This window comes from Pseudophryne corroboree, chromosome 4 (genome assembly GCF_028390025.1).
Source record: "Pseudophryne corroboree isolate aPseCor3 chromosome 4, aPseCor3.hap2, whole genome shotgun sequence".
NCBI lineage: Eukaryota > Metazoa > Chordata > Amphibia > Anura > Myobatrachidae > Pseudophryne > Pseudophryne corroboree.
Window position 1 is genome coordinate 160025536 of NC_086447.1, and position 14235 is coordinate 160039770.

The 14235-nt window shown below is 45.2% G+C and overlaps 1 protein-coding gene across 1 annotated transcript in view; it reads left to right on the top strand.

The window, feature by feature from the left end:
• Positions 1 to 12078: 12078 nt before the first annotated feature.
• Positions 12079 to 14235, top strand: part of LOC134911200 (C-C motif chemokine 12-like) — a 41047-nt gene continuing 38890 nt past the window's right edge. The window contains exon 1 of the mRNA XM_063919517.1: positions 12079 to 12216. Within this exon, the coding sequence (XP_063775587.1) occupies positions 12123 to 12216 (94 nt within the window). The 5' untranslated portion in view covers positions 12079 to 12122. The remainder of the gene's footprint in view (positions 12217 to 14235) is intronic.

Sequence of the window (14235 nt, forward strand, 5' to 3'; positions counted from 1 at the left end):
TGATACTGCCGTATATATATATACCCTGTTGCAAAGCGGATTACTGAGGCCATAACAACTATTCTGGTGTTAGACGTGTGTCCGCCGAGCGTCCGGTATCCACCACTGGGACTGGAGTGCCACTCTTAGATGGGCCAGGTGTTTGTGCCACACACTTGTGTAGCTTAGCTTAGTCATACAGCTACTTCATTACACCTCTTTTTCTTTGCATGAGTTGCTGTATGGGGCCTAGTTGTTTTTTTGTTGTTGATGTGCTGTATGGGGCCTAGTTTTTTTAAGTGCCATCCTGTCTGCCATTGCAGTGCCACTCCGAGATGGGCCAGGTGTTTGTGCCACACACTTGTGTCGCTTAGCTTAATCATACAGCTACCTCATTGCAAGTCTTTTACTTCTTTGCATGATGTGCTGTTTGGGGACTATTTTTTTTTAAATCTGCCATCCTGTCTGCCACTGCAGTGCCACTCCTAGATGGGCCAGGTGTTTGTGCCACACACTTGTGTCGCTTATCTTAGTCATACAGCTACCTCATTGCACCACTTTCTTCTTTGCATGATGTACTGTTTGGGGCCTAGTTTTTTTAAGTGCCATCCTGTCTGCCATTGCACTGCCACTCCTAGATGGGCCAGGTGTTTGTGCCGCACACTTGTGTTGCTTAGTTTAGCCATCCAGCTACCTCATTGCACCTCTTTTTCTTCTTTGTATCATGTGCTGTTTGGGTCCTAGTCTTTAAATCTACCATCCTGTATGACACTGCAGTGCCACTCCTAGATGGGCCACGTGTTTGTGCCGCCCCCTTGTGTCGCTTAGCTTAGTCATACAGCCACCTCGGTGCAACCTTTTGGCCTAAAAACAATATTGTGAGGTGTGAGGTGTTCAGAATAGACTGGAAATGAGTGGAAATGAATGTTATTAAGGTTAATTATGCCGTAGGATCAAAATTACCTCCAAATTCTGTGATTTTAGATGTGTTTATGTTTTTTTTCAAAACTCATCCAGATCTGAAACCAAAACCAAAATACGAAAGGGTGGTTTTGGCAAAACCAATCCAGATCCAAGACACGACCATGGAACCAGAACCAAAACCAAAACACAAAACACGAAAAGTGCCCGCCGCACATCTCTGAATACAGTAGAATACAGGCAACCAATGGAGGGACTGACAGAGCGGATCCGCAGACGTTGAACGTCTAGCGAGGAAGATTAGCTTTGCAGCTGCATTCAGAATGGATTGTAGTGGTGAGAGCCTATTATTGTGAAGACCAGTAAGGTGACTATTGCGTCTTATGCTGTATTTATATATTTGAGTGCGTACATAATAAAAAAAAAAACAATATGCCATAGCTTTTGGCATGTTTTCTTTATTATTATTATTATTATTATTATTATTATTATTATTATACTGGCAATTCCCAGGTTATGGCTTATAAAATAAATGAAAATAAAAACCTTTGGGTGAGGCCATTAATGTTGTACCTAGACAAGGCCTGACCTCTAAATCTTTCCCTGCAGCTCTTCCCAATCTGACTCTGAGACAATTGCCTCACCAAAGGGCCGTTTCTGAATTGGACGCAGTTGCGGCTGTCCTTGCGTCTTTTGCTTTTGTAGCATCTATGACTTTATGCTAATGCCGCTTCAAATACCTTTCCCTGGTGTACATCCGTGCAACGGAATGTGCAGGGACTGTGGACACCCCCTGTCACTGTCCATAGGCGCTGAAATACTGCTCGGTGCGTACTTAGATGCACAATCAGTTGCACCAACAAAGCTTGCACCTGCCCCATGGTACCGTAGTTTCTCCATCTGAGTATGGCCTCTATTCGCACCTGGTTTCAGTGACACTCCTGCAACTCGATTAGACTACTGCAGTGCCCTCTACCTTGGTCTCCAAGCAAAAGAATTGCACCACTTACAGCTGGTATAAAACACAGCTGCCAGGCTGTTAACCAACCAGCCCCGTTCTAGCCACGTAACACCCATCCTCTACTCCCTTCACTGGCTGCCTGTACGATGGCGAATCATCTTCAAGATTGGCTTACTGAGTTTCAGAGCACTACATGACCAGAGCCCAAGGTACCTGAAGCAGCTTCTGATTATACTGCCCCACTCGCTTACCGAGATCTGTAGATGAAGGACTTTTAGCAGTACCAAGAATCTCCTTTAATTCATCTGGGGGTTGAGCTTTTAGTCATGCGGCTCCGACTCTATGGAACTCACTTCCCCGCACAGTGCAAGAGGCCCCCACTATAGAATCCTTAAAAAATAGACTCAAGACTTTCCTGTTTACTCATGCATTTCCATAATGCCCCTTTAGTATCTCCATGCTTCTGCATTTTATAAAAAGCTGTTCTGTACTTCATTATTTTCTGTACTATATTATGCTATGTATCTGTTAAGCGCCTTGAGTCCTATTGGAGAAAGAGCGCTATATAAATACAATTATTATTATTATTATTATTATTATTATTATTATTAACTTTGCATTTTAGCCTCCCCCATTATCTTTCATTCACTGTCCAGGAAATGTGCCCCTTTCATTTATGCTACCATGCATCCAAACCTGTACTGTGACTCTGTAGGTACAGATCTGTAGATGCGCCTCAGATGCATGCGTAGGCGAAACATTTCTTCACAGCATCCGACTCAGAATGTCGCCCCAAACGCGTTCTCCTGAATACCGTTAGATAACCTGGTGATGTTATAGATGTAGATCAACAAAACAATGTTTTATTTTTCTACTCTGCATTTTAATTTCACAAAACCTGACCAGGGGTGGGGGTGGATTGTCCATAGTGCCCACAGGGAAGATTCCAGGTGGGCCGACGTGCATGTGGGGCATATTTTGTTAGTTGACATGTGAGGGGTGGTGCTGCCGTCATGATTACATGTATACCTCTGGTGCTGCCTATGTGAGGCCACTTCTACAAATTACTCCAGGGCCACTTTCAGTTCCCAATCTGCCCCTGCACAACTTTGAAATAAAGTGGAATGGAATATGCTAGTGCTACATAAATATTAATAAATAAATAAATGAATATATAGCTGTTAACAGCCAAGAATTATAAAACCTCTTGGTGTCACTTGGCCTTTCAAACAGCATTGGAAATTTTAAACAAATTGTAATACCAAAAGCTATATATTACATTTAATTTTTTTCCCCCTGTGGGGGCCAATTTGTTTTATTCTTTTCTGTGGGGGGCAAAGTGTGTGTTTGTTCCTGTGGGGGCCAATGTGTTTTATTTTTTCTTGTGCAATGTTTTTCATCTGCTCCCATTAGGGCTGATTCCATAAATTTCCTGGGTTGGTTTTCCATCACAATCCGCCCCTGATTATAACTTACTAGCCCCTCCAACATGAAGCCGTCCGCCAGGTACAAAGTGCATGCACTGTGGGGCAGAAAACCCAAACATAGTTGATACCACAGAAAACCCAAACCTGGGGGTGTATTTGCAAAGATTCGTGTTTTTGTCGTTTTGAAGGGTGTTTGATCTCGAATGGTATCGGGTGCATTTTACTGCAACTTTTTTAATTCTGATACGGTCATTCACTAAGCTGCCGACTTTTCACAATTCGTATTTTCCGATGTCGATGTGATTCGTAATGTCACGCAGTGTTTTACGGGAGTAATAAGTAAAACACTGCCTGACAAAACACAAGGAATCCCGGCCGGATCTGAGAGATCCGTGCAGGGCTTCATTGTGTACCTTAAAAAGGTGTTTAAAGTCTTTAAAATTCTGGGAAAAAAATGCGTGGGGTCCCCCCTCCTAAGCACAACCAGCCTCGGGCTCTTTGAGCCGGTCCTGGTTGAAAAAATATGGGGGGGAAAATGACAGGCGCTCCCTGATTGGCTGAAGGGACCCTCTTTGACAGGAGTCAGGGGGGGGTCCTGGCAGTCGGGGAAAGGGGTCCCATGTGTAAACATGAGACCCCTTTCAGTGCGTGGTCGGGTTACCGTTTTTTTGTACCCCGGCCAGGGGTGACTAGTTGGGTATGTAATGCCAGGGCCGCAGGGACCACTATAAAAGTGTCCCCCGGCTGTGGCATTATGTACCTGGCTAGTGGAGCCCGGTGCTGGTTTTAAAAATATGGGGACCCCTACGCTTTTTGTCCCCCGTATTTTTGGAACCAGGACCAGGCGCAGAGCCCGGTGCTGGTTGATTAAATATGGGGGAACCCCTGTCATTTTTCCCCCCATATTTTGTCAACCAGGACCGGCTCAAAGAGCCCGGGGCTGGTTGTGCTTAGGAGGGGGGACCCCACGCAATTTTTTTTTCACTTTTGATACTAAACACACCCTTTCCCATAGATAACCATGCACAGATCTCACTGATCCGTGCATGGTTATCCAAACTCGACTGGAAAAAGCAGGTCTATTTTTTTCCTGCTTTTTTTAACGAATCGAAAAAAAATAGACCCGCACTTGAGCACTCAGAGACTATCACCCAAATACGAATGAATAGTGAATACCCGTATTGTATGAAATAACAGCCGCGTTTGTCCGATGGTCTATTCATTCGTATTTCAGAACTTTGCCAATCAAACCATTACAAATAGACCAGACACTGCCGAGTTTTCTGCTTAGTGAATTCCCGGATTGGGACTTAGAAAAAAAAACACAAATCGTCAAAACTCGGATTTTTAGTAAAAACTGGCCCTGGTATCAACTACCAAATAGCAAGTTGCAGAATAAAATATCTTTGAATGCCTTTTCTTCTACAGCTATCCTGAAACAACATCTTGCTTATCACCGCTGGCGGTGACCACTTATTACATATGATATATAAGCCTCCCCCCTATTAATATAGGTATAGCCTTACTCATTGGTGTTATGTGTACCGTATATACAGTATACAAGGTGATATCAGGTTGGGTGCCACTAAGGACTGCACTGGTAATAAAGTAATATTAGTATACAGTATTTACATAGATACATATCATACAGTGCTAAAGTTGTTAACCAGTGGTAAAGGGGCCTTTTTATAAAAACTTAAACCATGTGTGAATCTTAAGGATCAGTCTGTGTTCTCAGCAGGGACTACTATCTGGGACATTTTATTAAGCTCTGAAAAGTCTACTTATTGGAGCTTGTCTGCAATTAATAGACCTAATAAGCACCAAAGACATTTTTCTGCACTTGGAAATGTGTATATATATATATATATATATATATACAGACCAAGGATGTTCGGCACTCCACCTCACTTAAAGGCACAGCCTGCTCCGGTGCCCGACCTGGACGCACCATATATACAAGTAAGCCAGCTGGACGGCACTCACGGAGACTGGATATACTCAACAAACAGACAGCTGAAGCTGGTAGATAGTCAACGTTTCAGAATTTACTTCTTTTTTCAAGACAACCAGATACAGATACCAAAACAAACATATATACCTTACCCAGACCTCGTGCTGACTGTGCGCTCCCGCACCCGTCGTGGACCGATGACGTCACTGGCTCCCGTCGGCACCTACGGACCGGCATCACTTGGGGGCGGGGGCCGCAACGTGCAAACCGTCACCATAGTGATACACTAAAACAAAAAACAAATACATGACACCTCCGTGAAGAAGATCACTATGCATAACCCTGTAAAGCATTACCAGGGCCGGTTCAAGGGCGCAGAGCGCCCCGGGCGGGAAAGGGGTGTGGCCTAATACAGGGGGCGTGGTGAGTCACGCCCCCTGTACATTGAAAGCGCCGCTTGAATGCTGAGCGGTGCGCGATGACGTCATCGCGCACCGCACAGCAAAAGGTCCTCTCCACGAAGAGAAACTAGACGCTATGCGTCTAGTTCCCTTCGTGGAGAGGACCTTTGCTGTGCGGTGCGCGATGACGTCATCGCGCACCGCTCAGCAGTTACTCTCCACGAAGGGAAACTAGACGCATAGCGTCTAGTTCCCTTCACAGGAGGCGCCGAGGACGGGGACGGCAACGGGCAGCGGAGGCGGACGGGGGACACAGCGGGCAGCAGTGGCGGATCTTGCCACGGTGCGGCGCCCTCCGGATGGCGCCAGCGCCCTCCGGAAGGCGGCGCCCCGGGCAAAAGTCCTGCTTGCCCGTGGCAAGAACCGCCACTGAGCATTACGTATAGCACATTATAGAGCATCTATGCAAACGGCTGTAATATGCTAAGATCAGATACATTTGGAGAATAATAAACATAAATCTAATAGATAATGATACATAGCATAAAGCTATACATCCCATAGTTTATAACATGCCGTGTGCAAATCTGCTATAGACAAACATGGATAAATGCTATAATGACACGATAAAATTATCCTAAAAAGCTAGAAAAAGACAAAATTTCATTAAGACCATGTGGTCGGACAGTCTGAAGACAATGTATCCATCTGGACTCTCGCTGAAGCAACTGACGTCCACGATTACCACCCCTGATATTGGGAGGTATCCAATCAATCATTTTGTATTTGATGGTGGCTAGACTATGTTGGCATTCCTTGAAATGTCTAGCCACCGGTTGTTCCGACCCTTTGCCGTCCAATGCTGCTCGTATCGCGGAGCGGTGTAGGGCTATTCTCTCCTTGAATTGCCTAGTTGTTTTGCCCACATAGAATTTTCCACATGGGCAACGGATGTAATAGACAACATAACGACTTGTACACGTCAAGGGAAACTTTATCTTAAACGTTTTCCCAGATCGTGGATGTCTAAACGTATCTCCAACCTCCAGTGCACTACAAGTAGTGCATCCTAAGCACCTGAAGTTACCAGGTTTACGAGACAGAAAATGAGTGGGTTTATCTGGGGTAAAGTGAGTGATGTCATTGTGTACCACTATATCTTTCAAATTCCTACCCCGCATATATGAAGGAAGAATGGATTGTTTTCTCATCATAGGTAAGGCCTTATCCTCGGAGATAATCGGCCAGATCGTCCTTGCTTTCTTCATGAGTTCGGAACTACTGGTGGAGTAGTCTTGTGTCCAAATGATTTTGTTCTGCACAGGATCTTTAGAATGTTTCAATAACATCTGTTGTCTATCTAAGGCCAACACTTTGCTTTTTGCTTCTTTCAATAACTTAAGTTGATAACCCCGTTGTAAAAACTTAATTATCATCAAATCAATCTGTACTTCAGCATCCGTCCTGCTACTACAGATGCAAAAAATTCTGAGAAATTGCCCATAGGGCAAGCCCCATTTCATCGACGGCGGGTGGTGACTATCCGCATGCAATGCTGTATTTCGGTCAGTGTCTTTGAAGTACACAGAAGTGTGTAAATGATTGCCATCGTCCTGATGGACTGCCACATCCAAAAAATGTATATCAGTAAAACTCATTGTATATGTAAATTTAATATCAGGATCTAACTGATTAATATAAGTTATGGCCTCAACAAACGATTCTTCTGACCCTGACCATAACATAAAAATATCGTCGATGTAACGACAAAAAGCAAAAATATGATTTGAGATCTCATTGTTACTAAAAAATAAACATTTTTCAATATCGTACATGAAAATGTTGGCGAAGCTTGGGGCCACACATGACCCCATAGCACAACCAGATGTCTGTGCATAAAACTTTCCGTCAAAGACAAAATAATTTCTAGACAAAGTGAGTTCCAATAATGTCATGAAAAAATTAATGTCCGGGCCAGTATAGTTGACATTGTGTACCAGAAACCTACGGACTGCCTCTATACCTCTTTTTTGCGGAATGCTAGTATAGAGGCTGGTGACGTCAATGGTGCACATCAATTTTCTGTCAGGTAATGGAGAGAGAGATTGCAATAGTAAAAGAAACGCAGTGGTATCTTTCAGGAAAGTATGTTCTTTTTGCACTAAAGGTTGTAAATAAAAATCTAAATATTGAGAAACCCCATAATATAATGAGTCGCGGGCAGAAATAATGGGGCGACCCGGTGGTGAAGATGCATTCTTATGAAGTTTCGGGATCTTGTAAAGAACAGGAATTTTAGGCCATTCTTGAGTCAGACTGTCCTGTATGCTTTTGGTAATGAAATTATTGGAAACTGCTTCAGTCAGGATATCATCTAATTCCTTTTTGAAAATCATGGTGGGGTCCTGTTGCAATTGTTGGTATACCCCGGGTCGCCCCATTATTTCTGCCCGCGACTCATTATGAAATGGGGCTTGCCCTATGGGCAATTTCTCAGAATTTTTTGCATCTGTAGTAGCAGGACGGATGCTGAAGTACAGATTGATTTGATGATAATTAAGTTTTTACAACGGGGTTATCAACTTAAGTTATTGAAAGAAGCAAAAAGCAAAGTGTTGGCCTTAGATAGACAACAGATGTTATTGAAACATTCTAAAGATCCTGTGCAGAACAAAATCATTTGGACACAAGACTACTCCACCAGTAGTTCCGAACTCATGAAGAAAGCAAGGATGATCTGGCCGATTATCTCCGAGGATAAGGCCTTACCTATGATGAGAAAACAATCCATTCTTCCTTCATATAGGCGGGGTAGGAATTTGAAAGATATAGTGGTACACAATGACATCACTCACTTTACCCCAGATAAACCCACTCATTTTCTGTCTCGTAAACCTGGTAACTTCAGGTGCTTAGGATGCACTACTTGTAGTGCACTGGAGGTTGGAGATACGTTTAGACATCCACGATCTGGGAAAACGTTTAAGATAAAGTTTCCCTTGACGTGTACAAGTCGTTATGTTGTCTATTACATCCGTTGCCCATGTGGAAAATTCTATGTGGGCAAAACAACTAGGCAATTCAAGGAGAGAATAGCCCTACACCCCTCCGCGATACGAGCAGCATTGGACGGCAAAGGGTCGGAACAACCGGTGGCTAGACATTTCAAGGAATGCCAACATAGTCTAGCCACCATCAAATACAAAATGATTGATTGGATACCACCCAATATCAGGGGTGGTAATCGTGGACGTCAGTTGCTTCAGCGAGAGTCCAGATGGATACATTGTCTTCAGACTGTCCGACCACATGGTCTTAATGAAATTTTGTCTTTTTCTAGCTTTTTAGGATAATTTTATCGTGTCATTATAGCATTTATCCATGTTTGTCTACAGCAGATTTGCACACGGCATGTTATAAACTATGGGATGTATAGCTTTATGCTATGTATCATTATCTATTAGATTTATGTTTATTATTCTCCAAATGTATCTGATCTTAGCATATTACAGCCGTTTGCATAGATGCTCTATAATGTGCTATACGTAATGCTTTACAGGGTTATGCATAGTGATCTTCTTCACGGAGGTGTCATGTATTTGTTTTTTGTTTTAGTGTATCACTATGGTGACGGTTTGCACGTTGCGGCCCCCGCCCCCAAGTGATGCCGGTCCGTAGGCGCCGACGGGAGCCAGTGACGTCATCGGTCCACGACGGGTGCGGGAGCGCACAGTCAGCACGAGGTCTGGGTAAGGTATATATGTTTGTTTTGGTATCTGTATCTGGTTGTCTTGAAAAAAGAAGTAAATTCTGAAACGTTGACTATCTACCAGCTTCAGCTGTCTGTTTGTTGAGTATATCCAGTCTCTGTGAGTGCCGTCCAGCTGGCTTACTTGTATGTATATATATATATATATATATATATATATCTATATCTATATCTATATCATACTTGCCTACTTTCCCAGAAGCTGCGGGAGGCTCTCGTTTTTTGGGTTGCCCCCCGCAACCCCGGAAGAGTAGGTAAGTCTCCCACATCCTGCTCGCATCCTAGTGATGCGGGCAGGATGAAGAGATACTTTCCTGAGTTCGCGGGTCCGTGGAGTGGGGAAGGGGTTAAAATTACGCGGAACGCATCATTTTAGCCCCGCCCCTTCCCGCGGACCCAAAAAGCAATGCTTTTTCTGGGTGTGGGGGCGGGGCTTGATGATGTCACAGTCCGGCCCCCACCCCCTGAAGTCTCCTGCAGCGTCTCCTCTCTGGGCTTCTCCCGGAGAGGAGACATTAAAGGTAGGTAAGTATGATATATGTACAGGGTCGGACTGGCCCAAAGAGGTACAGGGGAAACCCCCGGTGCTCCACACTGCATGAGTGCCTACCCCTTCCTCTAGAGCAGGGGTGGGGAACCTTTTTTCTACCAAGGGCCATTTGGATATTTATAAAATCCTTCGGGGGCCAAACAAAAGTTATCAACTTAAAAATTAGCCTGCCCCCAGTAGATATGCCCCCATTAGAAATGACCCCTAGTAGCGCCGCTTACACACACACATTAAAAGAAAGAAAAAACACAATACACACCAGCCCCGCTCCTGCTTCCGTATCCTTGCCCTCTGCCTGGCTGCCCGCTCCTCAGAACTATGGGAGAGACGTCATGACATCTCTCCCATAGCACCGCACCGGCACACACACGCACACTGCCAGAGCCAGAAGCCGGAGCTCAGGAGTGAGCTTCTGCCTCGAGCTGCTGCTGAGGGGAAGAAGCCGAGCGCCAGCTAGTAACAAAATCTCAGCAGGCGCCCGGCATCTCCCTTGGTTAGGTGAGCCTGGGAGGGCCGAATCAAGTGGCTTTGCGGGCCTTATACGGCCCGCGGGCCTGAGGTTCCCCACCCCTGCTCTAGAGAACAGGTTCCAGAATGTGCACTTGAATTATACATACTGTATGTTTTACTGCACAGAACTATGCTTTTCTACAGTGCAATGCTGTTATTAATCTGGTACATTATCATACATGGACTAGCTGTATTTGCTATATATATTTTTCAAGGGGCCAAGATCATGCACTCTCTAATGGTTAGCCAAGCCTCTGTGTTGGCTGACCACAACTCTAAGAATGCCACTGCATCCATCCAGTGGGCCCTTCATGCTCCAGTCCGAACACTGTATATGTACAGCAGTGCTGCAAGTATGGCGGTAAGGGCGGTACTGCCCACCGGTAAGAAATTACAGTCGGCACGACCGCCATGCCTGAAGCTGCTACTATACTGTGTGTGAGGGAAGGAGAGAGGCCAGCGCGTGCCTCTCCAGTGATCCTCAGTGATCATCTGGTCTCCGGCAGTGGCAGCGTGTCTCTCAAATGAGGAGCCAGTTCATGAGCCAATCAGAGCTCGTGGACCAGCAGCTGCAGCTCCTGATTGGTTGCCGGTTCACAAGCTCTGATTGGTTCACAAACCGCATTGCTGCCGGAGACCGGATGAGCACTGAGGGGCAGGAGAGGCATGGACTGTGCTCTCCTCTCCTCACACAGTAGCGGTGATCGGCGGGGTGAGTGACTGGGTGAGTGGTGAGGGGTGGAATGGGTGTATCTGGCACTGTGGAGACATATCTGGCTCTATGTGGGCATATGTGGCACTGGGGGCATTTGTGTACCTTGCACTGGGGGGGGGGGGGCATATGTGCATCTGGCACTGTGGGGATATATCTGGCATTATGGGGGCATATGTGGCACTGGGTGCATATGTGTACCTTGCACGGGGGGGGCATATGTGTATCTGGCACTGTGTGGACATATCTGGCACTGTGGGGCCATATGTGGAACTGTGGGGGCATTATGTGTATCTGGCACTCCACTATTGGGGGCATATGTGTATCTTCCACTATTGGTGGCATATGTGTATCTGCCACTATTGGGGGGCATATGTGTATCTGGCATGGCGCTATTGGGGTCATATGTGTGTCTGGCCCCCCATATGTGTATCACGCCCCTATTTTCATTGACCACGCCCCATGTGGCCACACCCATTTTTTGGCACACGTGCACAGTACCACTAAGAATTTTTTTCTGGTTGCACCACTGATGTACAGTATGTATATTTTTAGTAAGTCACAAGTAATATCACCTCCAGAATACTATTTAGTAAATATGGGCCCACAGCAAACAGTGCTTTCTATTTTGAGCGGTTAGAGAAACATATTCATACTTTCTACTGTAGCATTCTCACAGGAAGGCGTAACACCAGAATAAAGAAGATGTGGGCATGTAACTTTCCACTACAGAAACAAAGCTCTGCGGTTTCTGATACCTTGTATGTACATGTCCACTGCAACAAATATTCCCCTACAGAGGGGCTTCACAAAGGGGGGAGGGCTTCTCTCACCTAGCAGAAGGATGTAATAGTTTCCACCTACAGCCTCTTACTTAAATAAGACGTTATCCCCCCACCTCAGCATTTACCTCATAAATCTAGGTGCCTTCCAGATCAATGACCTTCCCTCCACCAAACCGGACCATGAGGCTCATTCATGCAGGGGTTCTTATTTTCATTGGATTAGTCTTCTTACCAAGCACAAGTCACGGTGAGTTTGGTCCATCTATATAGCGGAGTAAGGATGTTACACATAGTATTTATCCTATAAACATTTATTTATTGTTATTTATATATAGCAGACACATATACCACAGCGCTGTACAGAGAATATTCAGTCATTCACATCTGTCCCTACCCCAGTGGAGTTTATAATCTATATGCCCTACCTTATAAATACATAGAAACGTGAAACAGTTAGCATCCTGACGAATGGGATCTCGACGGTCGATATACCGATGCTGGGATCCTGAGGGAGGACACAATCCCGGTGGCAATATACCGACACCAAACGGGGTGCCGGTGTCAAAATATCAACAGCCAGCATCCCGATTGTCCAACAGCGGGACCCGCTGCCATCCTGCCGTGGGGGAGTGAGGTTAAGTTTCGGCAGCAGAAGGGGGGTTAGGTTTAGGGTGCAGGTACGGGAAGGTTAGGGTTAGGGACCAGGGAGGGAGGCTTAGGGACTAGGGAGGGAGGGTTAGGGTTAGGCACATAGAAGGGGAGGGTTAGGGTTAGGCACATAGAAGGGGAGGTTAGGGTTAGGCACCTAGCTGGGAGGGTTAGGTTTAGGCAGCAGGGAAGTGAGGGTTAGGCACCTAGCGAGGAGGGTTAGGCACCCACAAGGGAGGGTTAGGGTAGGGAAAATATGAGGGTTAGGGGGCTAAATGGGGGGCTGTCGGGATTATGATAGACGGGATGCATCCCGTCCATCGGTAAGTCATACTGCACCCCATAGAAACATATACATTAGGGTTATTTTTTGCCAGAAATAACCAACTAATATGTGTTACTGGTGTGGGGGAAGAAATTGGAGCACCTGAAGGAAACCTGTGCAACATGGGGAGAACATGCAAACTCCTCACATATAGGGCTCAGCAGTTAGGAACTAATGCTAACCAGAAAGCCACTGTGCTGCCCCATAATACATAATTCCAAACTACCGGAGCAATTCTGTATTGGTCATGTATTGGGACAGCTGCTCCAAAAAGCAGCTGTCCCTACAAGACCTGCCGCTGCCACTAACACTTTCACCACTAGTTAGTAGTCGTAAACATTTACACTGCTGGGTATGACCCGATAGTGTCACTGTGCATGCAGTAACGAAGTACAAGTATTTGCACTGCTGCAGTGGAAGCATGGCTGGAGGGAGAGAAGGGATCCAAATGGATCCCTTTCTGCAAATTGGACATCTTCCCATAGAAAGGGCATTGCTCCGGGGACTAATGCCATCAGAAGATGGTGTCAGTTTCTGTAACCAAACTCTGAAATCTACACTACAATATGGGGAAACTACAATATTGGGAAGGCAGTCCGGATGAGGAGGAAAACGTAACCAGGACATGTCAGGGTTATCTCCTGCATTACGTGTGCGAAGAAAGGATCCAAAACTTGAATCTTACAAAAGCGAGGAAAAAGTGAAAATTAATCCTTTATACCCTTTTCACACCTAGCACAAACTCAGTTTCTATGGGTATACCTGTGTGTTGTGCCTTGGTTCCGCCACACTGTGACCAAGGTTTTTCCTGGGTCTGAGCCATATACACTGCAGTCTGAAATTGGGGGCCCAGGTTACTCTATCCGGTTTATATTAAAAGGAGCTCAATGAGCTTCAGTAAATACCCCTTTTCACACTGCGTCATGGACCTAGGAAAAACTCTGGTCATGGACAGAGTCACAAAACCCGGATCAACCCAATTCATACCGCCACACAACCTGGGTTTTTCCAGGGTCCTTGTCTCGGTATAAAAAGGGTATAAACACTGGTTGTAAATAATGCTCAATATCCCAGCTCAGTCTGGGGATTTCTGTGTGAAAGCGGTATTAGTAATGATGAATATACCGCTTTGTGTAATAACTATACTGCATTAAACATAAACATAGAGAATCCAAGACGCCCATGAAGCTTGCTCCTACTAGTTTTGTTTTATCATTGTGTCCAATTGTAAAGTGCAATAGAATTTGCTGCGCTATATAAGAAACTGTTAGTAAATAATAAATAATAATAATA